Source organism: Gobio gobio (genome assembly GCF_949357685.1).
Source record: "Gobio gobio genome assembly, chromosome: 16".
NCBI lineage: Eukaryota > Metazoa > Chordata > Actinopteri > Cypriniformes > Gobionidae > Gobio > Gobio gobio.
The window spans coordinates 5406387-5419585 of NC_137109.1; the positions used below are offsets into that span (position 1 = coordinate 5406387).

At 40.6% G+C, this 13199-nt stretch overlaps 1 protein-coding gene across 1 annotated transcript in view; it reads right to left on the reverse strand.

Annotated features, from left to right (window-relative positions):
- nlgn3a (neuroligin 3a) overlaps positions 1-13199 on the reverse strand; it is a 305661-nt gene that overhangs the window by 213538 nt on the left and 78924 nt on the right. The window contains exon 2 of the mRNA XM_079838954.1: positions 661-1314. Within this exon, the coding sequence (XP_079695080.1) occupies positions 661-1129 (469 nt within the window). The 5' untranslated portion in view covers positions 1130-1314. The remainder of the gene's footprint in view (positions 1-660; positions 1315-13199) is intronic.

The window sequence follows — 13199 nt, forward strand, 5'->3', positions numbered from 1 at the left end:
ATCCTTAGAAGACAGCTCACTAGGTTGTGGAACAGAGCTAGCGCTTTTGCTTTCAAATCTGTAAGAGTTTGTAAGAAATCTCTGTGCCGGGGTGATACCTGTGAATGCAAATGCACAACTTGATCACCGAATTCGTTTAAAGATCTCGAGTTCCTCAAGAAAGGCTTTGAACAGTAAGAGAAGAAAGAGGGACAGTAAAGGGTCTTACATGGTTAGGACTGATGCCACAGGCCTCTTGTGTTCCAGAACATTTTAGCAACTCTACAAAAGCCTCATTCTGGCGTCAAGCAAGCTAATCTCGGATCGCTAATCCCCCAGAACAGTCAAGACAGTGAGGAGAGGGAGGTGCACCAAGATCATTACATCCAAACTTCATGTCAGATTAGAATCTGAGCTCTTACATTAAAAAGATTACTGCTTTCTACTGGCTTTCTTTCTTTCTTTTTGGTTTGCTCTCTTGAACAACACAAAAGAGGAACCCATAACAGTGGCATGGAAGGGAAGAGTTGATGGAAAGACTTCAAGTCAGGATGAGGAACGGAAATGGTGTACACAGACACAGCATGCGCCAGACGACAACTCATGCTTCAAACACAACACAGGAAGTGACAGAATGTAATAATAGCGAGATTTCGTCTTCGTTATACCCGACACACTCACCATCCTCCGTTGGAACATAGATGTTTAGATACAAACAATCCTCGTTTTGATCTTGTATGTAAGTGGCAACTATATCCAAGTTAAAGGTGAACCAGATTGGCATCATGATCTCCGGAACGGCGTTGTGAATGTTTTGCGGGCACACCGGCGCGAAATGAGTGGCGTTCTTGATCCCCGACCAAGACGAGGGCGGCTCAGGGGGTAGGAAGCGCTTTTCCCCCACCGGAGGGGCGGCGTACGGCACTCCCAGGTACTGATCCACCGGTCCCAGGATCTCGCTGGGCAATGGCACCCGCGCGCCCCGTAGTTTCCCGTACTGCGTGTTCACGGTGGGGTTGTAGCCTTGTCCCCGAACCAGCGTCATGCACCAACAAAAAATCCATATCCACAGAGAAACGTCGCGAGCCCTGCCACCACAGCCGTCCTGCTGGTGCAAAAGGAGCCGGTTTTTGCGCACCGCTAACCACATGGTCCGTTAAAATGGCCGCTGCTGCTAGATGCCGACGCTCAGAAACTCCTCCAGCACGTGTCTCCTGCCTTCAGACCCTCAAACACAACCCGGTTCCTCCTGTCATTGAAGAGAAAACGCAAACACGAGCACCCCTCCGGACGAATCCTCATTCACTGTCCAGTATTCTCGTCAGGTCCTCTCTCCTGCAGGAGAAAAACAAGACAGGAAAACGTTAAATAGGACCCTTTTTTATTCTCTTGGTGTTTCTGTATGCGTGCATGAATAAATATATCAGTGCTTTCAGTGCATCCAAAGACCTGCATAACTACATGCAAATACAAGCTCGGCTGCAGGTTGATGTAAACAGGTCTCACAATGCCTTCGCTCTTCAGAAACAGGGTTGACAGTCACTGGTGGATCACATGTTCAGATGGGGCAACAACACTGCTAAATGCTAGTAATAAAAAAAACGTATAATCCTGGATAGTTAGGAAAGCAAAAGAGCAAACGCTTCCCATTCATGTCAAAGCTTGTGTGCCCAATCAAACGCAACAGTATTTTGGTTCATCAGTCACTTGGTTAACATTAGCCCGCAGCCAAATTAGACAGATGCTAACACATGGACAGAGGCTGCGTCTGAAAGCTGAAAAATGCTTCCTCCGCGGGAAGGATTCAGAGGTAGGAAAGGAATACAGCAAGTCTAAATCCAATGATCCTGTCTACCTTCATCTGATGGATTTTTGAAGGAAGCATAGATGTATCCTTCGTTGTCTTTGATATCCTACAATCCTGTGCCAGTTGAGCTAGCAAATAAATATGCCGTCTGAAAGTTGTGGCCGGTGTGCGGTCGTTTCTAGCGGGAAATTTGTATTGTAGTCGCCCTGTTATGTTGTAGAGCATTATGCTGCCTCCGACTCCTGTCTGAAATCAGTTTTGTGAGGTACATTCGTGTGCAAACGCTGCCTGTGAAGTCATTGTCTGATAGGGCAGCGAGGCAACAAGTCACTGCCTAAGCTTTCAGACGCAGCCAGACATTCCCTTATCCTCAAAATCCAAACACAATACTGCAAGGTAAAAAGAAATAGAACCCAGGCTATACATTAAAGGCGTGATGCAAGTGTTTTTTGTTAGTTTCGACCCGACGCAAGTCATCATTTTCACGTCCAGCGCCACGTTGTTTAAATAGTAAATGCACTCACGCTCCTTCTGTTCACCCATGGGCGTCTGGTCAGAAAACCAGGTGTGTTCAGGAGCATTGTTGGCATGCTGCTATTTTGAGGAACTGAAAACGACTGCGCCATTAATTTTTTTGTGTTATTTAAAGGGCGTGTTATATGCGCCTATAGGCAGTGCACAACGCACATATACTGCTTATTACACACACAGGGATGCGAAACATTTTTAAATATGAAAAAATAAAGGATTAAAATGTAAAAGATTATTATTGTGTACATAAATATAAAAATGCAAACGTCATTATGGATAGTCATTGCCATTCTGCCATGTAAATAGTGAACCCGCCATGTTGCGAGCACAAATGGCTCTTAAAGGGAAAGGGAGTTGACACTCTCATTGGTTTATTACACGTTACGGTAAAAACACACCCATTATTCATTTTGTTAATTTGCAACTCCGTCTTTTGTTAATTTGCAAAACTGTGGTCATTTTCTTTAAATCTGCCAGTTTCTGAGGTTTAAGGTAAGCGGATCCACAGCAGCTTTTGTGCCTGCGCTCTGTTGTTATATCGTCATCATTGACCTGCGTTCTCATTGGTTCGCTGGCATGTTGGTGATTTAATACGCAGGGAAAGCTGTCCGTGAATCGCTCGACCAAGCGGAAAAATGTGCTGCTCATCGAAAATCACATTGTATTTGATACATAACTAAATAGACTAAATCAAATACAATTTTTCATAATATTTAATTTTCTACATTTTTTTACGAAAATGTATGAACTGTTAAAGACAGACCTACTGTAACTATCCAAGGCTGTTAATCAATCGTCAATGCGTTTGTTAAATTCACCAATTTGCATTATTTCAAAAATGTTCTAAATAATACTTATATTTTTATTTATTATGCTTGTATTTATTATAATTGTATTTTACTTATATTTGATTTATAATAGTCTACTAATATTTATTATATTATACTTTTTTAAATTCTTAATTAAAAACGACTTCCGATATACATTTAAATTGACACCTGTCATGGTGTTTCTTATTTGTCGTCTCTGATTTAGATGCGTGTCCTCAGCCGATGCACTGTATCGTTTAAAGGTGAAGCATGTGGCTTCTGCGACACTAGTGCCACCTAGTGGAATTACAGTATACAGAATATTTTGCAATCGCCCCTATCGCGCATCCCCGTACTCAAAGGCCCTGTTAGGCGGGTATTAAAGGGATAGTTACCCAAAATTGAAAATTAGCCCATAATTTACTCACCCTCAAGTCATCCTAGGTAAAACTTTATCAAGTAAACTTTCGACCGACCGCCTTCCCTGTTCAATTTATGGAAAAATTGTTGAAAGTTCCCCTGCCGATCGAAAGACTAACGCGACCAGGTCTGCTCGTCATGACGTTACGTACGCATCTTGAGGTTTCACTTTCAACATTCAACACTTTTCCACGGAAGGCGGTCGGTCGAAAGTTTACTTGATAAAGTTTTACCTAGGATATTTTTCTTACACAAATGCGTCGATTTGCTTCAGAAGGCCTTTATTAACACCCCGGAGCCGCGTGGAGCATGTTATTTAACGGACAGATGCACTTTTTATGGACTTCAAAAACAGAGCAACTATGAATCAAATTCTAATGCTTGGATTAGCCTGGACTTTTGTCCAGGTAAATTATGAGTAAATTATGGGCTAAATTTCATTTTTGGGTGAACTATCCCTTTAAGATGTGTTTTGGTCGATCGGATCACAAGTGGACGAGAGAGACGTTCCCGTTTACACCTGGTGTTCAATCCGTCTCTTTTGTCCACTTTCAACCACTTCTGTCCTGATTTCTTCGAGGGGATTGTCTATAGGCGGGTAATTGTATGGGATTTTTCAGATCTTTCAACATAGTGGACAAAATAAGCTCACACAATTTACTTATCGACAAAGTTTAAATCCTGTCTGGCTAGCGCGCTTCCCAAAGATGTTTTTTTAGTGGCTGTTTGAATGCATTCGACCACATGAGCGTCTACACTACGAAAGCAATCCGGTCGAATACATTTTCCACTAGCTTTGGAACAAAAGAAAGTGGACAAGCTCAAAACATTTTAGACCCCGTTTATGCCTGTATTTAGCATCGTCCACTTGTGATCCGATCAACCAAAACACATTCAATTTTTTTTTTTGACGTCGCACCACCCAACCAGTTAAAGAAGTCCCCGCTCGCCAATGTGTTATACCAATTTCTAGCCAATGACCTTGTTATTGTTAAGCTTATACTGTTTATAGTTGTACTCATACATTTCAAAGTTTGATTTTAGGGTTTCTTTTGTACAGTAAGCTACTTTGGTACCATGTTTGATCGTCCAATGTAAAACCCAGGTCCTGGAGCCAAAGCACTCGAGAGCCTCTCAATCAGTAAATAAAACATGCAGGTTTTCCGTCAAGACAAAATAGTAACTTATTTTTCCAAATTTGACCGAAATGTATTAAATAAGAGATTTTTCAGGCACAGGTCCTCATCCCCATCCCTGGAAAGCTGGTATTTGTAAGTGGCTCGCGGGCGCCTGTGCTAACACTGTAAATGCTAATGATGAGGAGGGTCGTCCCCAGCGGAGAGAAACTCTTCCCTGCTCAGCTACTGATCAATTTTCAATTTTTAAAGCTTAAGACCCTCAGACCTCCATCCCTCGGAGGGCTTGGAATAATAACAAGGAGAAAAGCCGGAGTTTAGTAGCGGATATTGCCTTCCAAAATGACTCTGTAAATGATTTATAATGTATCTAGTGGAGCAGTATCCACCAGACAGAGGCAATATGAATCTTCCTGGAGGAGCACTTATCACTCCACAGCTCCTCTCCAAACTTGGGCTGATTTGCACAAAGCCTGGCAGGAAGTTCCTCATCCTCCACCTCGTCATCCGCGCACACACACACTTGCGGCTGCGTGTAATCAGCTGGAGCCTGTGGACGCTGCAGCCGATCTCCAGAGAGAAGAGAGGAAATATCCAACTTTAAACATATTGTTTTCTCAAAGTCACGACTTGTTCTATTCGGTTACTACTCGAGTGAGAAGTGATTTTAACAGTTGATTTGAGGACTTAACAGAATTGATATCCTTCCCTCCAGAAAGCGAGGGATATATAAGCGAGGGGTAACTGAAATAGGGAAACATTTTATGGATAGGGCCAAATGATACAAGCAAGAACCAAGGACATTTGATCTTATGATGTTAAACCTGGCACGATGTATCTTCAAACAGCAGATTTGAAAATAGGCAAATGTGACTGATATTTGGTACATTTTCAGTGAATAACCGCAGCTATAAACAATAATAAAAACACTATATCATAAGTATTCAGTAGCATAAAGCGTGAAGAGTCTAGCTGTATCTAGAGACCAGAATCATAGAGATCAATATCATAGAGACTCCAGCATTATGAATGGGAAACACCACTCAGCTTCTTTAAGGAAATGTGGTGAGTCTAGTTGATGTATTGTTTAGCCACTCGTGGTCGACTACCAGCTCCTTCTCTCCATATTAAAGTTCACACTGGTTGGTGTTTGATGTGGTGAAATCAGCTCCCGTCACCCGAGGCCTTGTTCCACCTTGTGTTTACATGCGTTTTTGGTGACCCGATCACAAGTGGTCTGCCGAGACGCATTACCATTTCCACCTGATGTGAGCATGCGTCTCCAAAGAGTCTCCTGTGGCCACTGTGGCTGGATTTCATTGAGTGCTCACATTCAGGGACTCGCACATACACATATTGGTGAATACACAGCAGCACGGTTATGCTTATGTATTTTGTATGAGATTTAATTGTTTGTGTAGCGAGGAATTTCTTTAGTCAACGCTGCACTCTAAAAATTGCTGGGTTGAAAATGGACAAACCCTGCAGTTTAGTTAAATGTTTACCTAATGTGCTGGGCAGTTTTATTTAACCCAACTATTGTTTAAAAATGACTATATGGCTGGCTTAAAATCAGACACATAATTACTAGAGGCAACAATAATAATCAAAAGGTGATAATTTATTATTCAGCAATGTAATACATGTTTATTGTTTAATTATTATTCATTAAACTTATTAATGATGTTAATTTACAAAGCATATTAATACATGTTAATTTCCAATATACTTTGGGTTCATTTTAAGCAAGCAGTTCAGTCATTTTTAAACAATAGTTGAGTTAAATAAAACTACTCAGCAGGTCGGGCAAACATTCAACCCAACCGCTGGGTTAAAACAACCCATTCACTGGGTAAAAACAAACCCAACCGCTGGGTTAAAACAACTCAACCGCTGGGCTAAAACAACCCATTCACTGGGTTAAAACAACCCAACCGCTGGGCTAAAATAACCCATTCACTGGGATAAAAAATAACCCAACTGCTGGGTTAAAACAACCCATTCACTGGGCTAAAACAACTCATTCGCTGGGTTAAAACAACCCATTCTCTGGGCTAAAACAACCCAACCGCTGGGCTAAAACAACCCAACTGCTGGGCTAAAACAACCCAACCACTGGGTTAAAACAACCCATTCACTGGGCTAAAACAACCCATTCACTGGGCTAAAACAACCCATTCACTGGGATAAAACAACCCAACCGCTGGGCTAAAACAACCCATTCACTGGGCTAAAACAACCCGACCGCTATGCTAAAACAACCCAACCGCTGGGCTAAAACAACCCATTCACTGGTTAAAACAACCCGACCGCTGAGCTACAACAACCTGACCGCTGAGTTAAAACAACCCATTCACTGGGATAAAACAACCCAACTGCTGAGCTAAAACAACCCATTCACTGGGCTAAAACAACCCAACCACTAGGCTAAAACAACCCATTCACTGGGCTAAAACAACCCAACCGCTGGGTTAAAACTACCCATTCACTCGGCTAAAACAACCCAACCGCTGGGCTAAAACAACCCATTCACTGAGCTAAAACAACCCAACTGCTGGGCTAAAACAACCCATTCACTGGGATAAAATAACCAAACCGCTGGGTTAAAACAACCCATTCACTGGGATAAAACAACCCAACCGCTGGGCTAAAACAACCCATTCACTGGGATAAAATAACCCAACCGCTGGGTTAAAACAACCCATTCACTGGGATAAAACAACCCAACCGCTGGGCTAAAACAACCCATTCACTGGGATAAAATAACCAAACCGCTGGGTTAAAACAACCCATTCACTGGGATAAAATAACCCAACCGCTGGGCTAAAACAACCCATTCACTGGGATAAAATAACCCAACCGCTGGGCTAAAACAACCCATTCACTGGGATAAAATAACCAAACCGCTGGGTTAAAACAACCCATTCACTGGGATAAAATAACCCAACCGCTGGGTTAAAACAACCCATTCACTGGGATAAAACAACCTGACCGCTAAGCTAAAACAACCCAACTGCTGGGTTAAAACAACCCATTCACTGGTTTAAAACAACCCATTCACTGGTTAAAACAATCTAATCACTGGGTTTGTCCATTTTCAACCCAACTTGGATGAATGAATGCAATGCTAACAGATTTAACTGTTGTTTCCAGATTCCATATTTATCTTACGGTCAGATAAACCCCAGACCCCCTTGGCTAGGACAAGTAGTTAGCTAGCCAAAAACTACATTTCTTTAAAATGCAGGTTAACGTGTTTTGTATTGTGCTGTAATGGCCGTCACTTGACTTCAGTGCAGACACAGCTCATGGTGTGATGTAATACAGGTTATTGGAGAATGCCTGATAATATTCACTGGTGATGTGATTAGTATTCTTCTGCATTAAACTTTATGGCACACCTCACTTTGGAGACTTGTGAATGTCTGTCCCTGAAGTGTGAATTATGAGCGTTATGGGAGTGAGCATTGGGACTCATTGTCAGGAGCCAGCGTAACATAACGCTGCATAATACACGGCCACCATCATAACACCTCAAACAAAGCACGGAATCTGCAAAGCGCTGGTGAAATATTATCCTAAAACTAAACTACAGACAAATATAGCATATAATGCCACATTTTAAATCACACTGGAACAGGGCCGTTTGAAATCCATTTGAATTATTCCCAGATTACATTTTATTTTATTTTTTAAATTTATGGATTCTCTTTTTTTCTCAATTTTAATTGTTTAATAGAACATTTTAATAGTCAAGATACATTTTAGTAATCAAGAAGCATGTCTAATTAATGCAAATCATGAAACGTATACAATTTAACAACAATTTATTAAAGGTTTGACTTTTTTAGGGGATTTATTGTAATCAAATTCAGATTTTTCCACTTCCCAAAATTCTGTTTTCGGTTTTCATTTTCCTGGATTCCATTTTAATGTAATAATCAAAAAGCAATTCTAATCAATTGAATTATTAAAAACGTATTAAATAATGTATTAATCATTTTTACAATAATAAGGCATTATAAAATGTTAAAAAAAAATCATAATTTGGCGTTGCTGGTTTAACTTCTGGATTTATGATTTAATACAAATGTATTATCAACAGTGGTAATCAAATGAAGCCATAAAGAATGTAAACAAATAAAATTAAACACTTCCTTTGACAAAAAAGTGCTACACTACAGAGGTTTAATATTAAAATTAAAACATGGAAGAAATATTTGTTGATTTTTTTTATCATCAAATTTTTTTTGATGAGTTTTATTATTATTAGTTTGAGAAGTACATGCAGACTTCATATTTAAACAGTCTTTTTGCTGTTTAAAGGTCCCGTTTTTTCGTGTTTTTTTGAAGCTTTGATTGTGTATACAGTGTGCAATATAACATGTGTTCATGTTTCATGTGTAAAAAAACACAGTATTTTTCACACAATTTACTGATCTGTATACCGCTGTTTTCACTGTCCTCAAAACGGCCTGAGAATTTCCTCGTTCTATGAAGTCCCTCCTTCAGAAATACGTAACGAGTTCTGATTGTGCCAGCGGTTCCCGTGTTGTGATTCGACAGCAGCTTAGCGCACGTTGCCCGGGAAGGTCACGCCTCTTACCATAATGGGGATATGAACGCGCTCAAAGTACAGCGTCCCGGAAGGCCAAACAAAGGTGATTTGACTCCGGGATGAAAATAACAGCGTCTGAACGACATGGCGACAAACGCAACCGAACCGAACCGAACGCAACACTTCCTCTTATCCACGCGGGAGCAACAAGACCACGCCCCCTTTTTTGCGTATTCTTGTGGGCGGAGGTTAGTCGACAAACTGTTCTACTGACGTCATTAAAGCAGGAAGTACAGGGATGTAGTCCAAACCGGCCGTTCGCTGTAGGCTTTGAAAGGGAACTTCTGTCAAATAAAATATCTCGCTTGGCATTGAACTTTGAGCTTTATAATTTTACAGGTATTATTTATGCTCTAACAGCAACATTACACACTAACTAAAGTTTGAAAAATGGGATCACGAAGAACAGGACCTTTAATATTCACAGACACTAGTCCATATCATAATTTCATTAAGTGTACAGCCCTACTTTTGATTTATTAATTCAAAACTTGCCAAATTCCATGACATTCTGTATTATACATTAAAATCAGTTTTTATGACTGGATTCCACAATTTCATCCGTGTTTTCCACATCACGGAAACCATAGGGCCCTACTGGAAGTAGGTAAACGGTGAAGAAAGACCCACAACGAGACAACACTGGCAGCCCATAATAACCCAGGAGAAGACGAAACGAAAGGGTTGCACAGGACAACGCTTCAGGGGACAGGACCTTGTTCCTCAGGGTCAAAAACATTCAACTCAACATATGAAGGTGCTCAAGATAACAGACGACCCTGACTCTCTCTCCACCGGACAATGGATGGTACAAATAATACGCCTGAATACGTGAGATGTGCAGGGAATAGCAGGCACAACATCCCAGCCTGTTTTACATTCAGCAAGACTAATGGTGTGTTTAGAAGCGATCAGAAGTCATAAGAGTGATTTGAGGAGACGTGAGTGACAGCTACCGTCAAGTTGAGCAGTGTCACTTGCACAAGAGCAGTGGCGTGATGCGAGGACTTTGAACATCTTCATCCTGGCAACCCATTCACAATTCCACAGCCACCGCCATTCACACCGCAGGGAGCTTTACAGTGTCACGCAAGTCCTGTTGCATGATGAGGTTAACTGTCGGGAATCGCACATCTAATGAAACACTCGTATAACACGAATATAATGTAAATAAACTTACCCCACTGCCTCTTATGTGGACATATTGCTAATGCATCTGTGCTACATTAACTGAATTGCGAGTAAGTGATTCAGAGCGCAGGTTAACCTCTGTAATTTTACGCAATATGCTTCTGAAAAGTTGAGTTGCTCCAAAAATGAAGACTATTGCATCACAGTGACCTCTGCAAAATACCCGCAGAAATATAAGATGATATATACAGCGCTATAAGCTGTGAATTGTGTAACTGATTACAAATTGAATTACAAAAACTGTATAGTTAGCAACATAATCTAGATGTATTGTGACTACTTTTAGATTACTTTTGATTTAACTAATTTATCACTTTTGAATGGGATTATTGTGGACCATAAAACGCACACACCAGGCCTAACTTTAGTCCACACTTGCCAATGGTCAGTGATTTAAGAAAATGTACAGGCCATACTGTAAATATTTTTTAACCAGCCATTTGACATCAATATTTTAGATCCCAGAGAAAATGTACAACTCTCTATTCCGATTTCAAAACCACAGCTAAAACTACTAGCCTAACAAATATAGGCAAGGCAAGGCAAGTTTAGTTGAATAGCACATTTCATACACAATGGCAATTCAAAGTGATTTACTTAAGAAATAAGAATACCATGTGTAAGATTTAAAATTAAAAACAAGGATAATTAAAACAGTTGTAAAGAGAATTGAAAAGATAAAAATAAAATGGTGACACATGCATAAGAAATAGAATTTCTTATGCATCCGTCCCCCAGGGGTCCTCCAGAAGGTTCTAAGGGGTCCCCAGAAAATTTCAGAGAATAAAAAAACAAAGCAAAAAATATAGATGGATTTTAGGAAGGGGGTCCCTCATAAAAGGTTCATCATATTTGGGGGTCCTTGGCATCATAAAGTTTGAAAACCCCTGTTCTAGAAAACAAAAAATAAGCATATTCTTGGGACCATATGTGAATTATTTGAACAAATTAGTGTATGCAATAGAATAGCTCTTGGCGTAACGTGCATTAGATCTACAATTAGCATCAAGCTACATAACACAATTTAAAAGATTAATATTATACTTTTACTTTTAATATTTCAGGATTTAGACCGTATCATAGCACTGAGACTGCTCTCGTCAGAGTTACAAATGATTTGCTCTTATCATCCGATCGTGGCTGTATCTCTCTATTAGTGTTACTCGATCTTAGCGCTGCATTTGATACTATCGACCACAACATTCTTTTGAATAGACTCGAAAATTATGTAGGTATTAGTGGAATTGCATTATCATGGTTTAAATCATACCTATGCGACCGTTATCAGTTTGTAGTAGTAAATGAAGATATGTCACACCGATCGCAAGTTCAGTATGGAGTACCGCAAGGCTCAGTGCTAGGACCGCTACTCTTCACCCTGTACATGCTACCACTGGGAGATATCATTAGGAAGCATGGCGTTAGTTTTCATTGTTATGCTGACGATACTCAGCTCTATATTTCTTCACGCCCTAAAGAAACTTACCAATTCACAAGATTAACGGAATGCATAGCTGATATAAAACATTGGATGACTGGTAATTTCCTGCAACTCAATTCAGAAAAAACTGAATTTTTAATTATTGGACAAAAAAGCTCCACAAGTAGTAACCTAGAATACTGTCTAACACTTGATGGCTGTTCTGTCAAGTCCTCGTCGTCAGTGAGGAACCTGGGTGTGCTCTTTGATACCAATCTTTCGTTTGAAAGCCACGTTTCTAGCATCTGTAAAACTGCTTTCTACCATCTTAAAAATATATCTAAATTACGGCACATGCTCTCAATGCAAAATGCTGAACAGTTAGTTCATGCGTTCATGACCTCAAGGTTAGATTATTGTAATGCTCTACTGGGTGGTTGCCCTGCTCGCTTAATAAATAAACTCCAGCTGGTCCAAAACGCAGCAGCTCGAGTTCTTACTAGAACCAGGAAGTATGACCATATTAGCCCAGTTCTGTCAACACTGCACTGGCTGCCTATTAAATATCGCATAAATTTTAAAATCTTACTTATTACTTACAAAGCACTAAATGGTTTAGCTCCCCAATACTTGAGCGAGCTCTTAACATATTATACTCCATCACGTCTACTGCGGTCTCAAAATTCTGGCCAGTTGATCATACCGAGAATATCCAAATCAACTGCAGGCGGTCGATCGTTTTCCTATTTAGCACCTAAACTCTGGAACAGTCTTCCTAACATTGTTCGGGAAGCAGACACACTCTGTCAGTTTAAATCTAGACTAAAAACACATCTCTTTACTGTGGCATACACATAAAACACTTTTTCAATGAAATGATTGTTAGGCTGCATTAACTAGGTCAGCCGGAACCGGGAACACTTCCCATAACACCTGATGTACTCGTTACATCATCAGAAGAATGGCATCTACGCTAATGTTAGTCTCTCTGTTTTATCCCGAGGTTTACTGCAGTCAGCCGGATCCGGGCCGTATCCAGATCAGATGGTGGACCTGCGCCCAGAGAAGACCAACACAGGACCCCGAAGTGTCTGGGAGACCGTGATTAGACTCCCCCTGAAACTGCCTCATCGACACGGCATCTCAATAAACCCGTCTCCTGCGTGTTGCCTCCGATCATTCGAATATTGCACTTTAATAATTATTTAATCAACATCATCCTCAATAAACCCGTCTCCAGCATGTTGCCCCCGGTCCCTCGAATATTCTGATCTATTATGACCTCCGA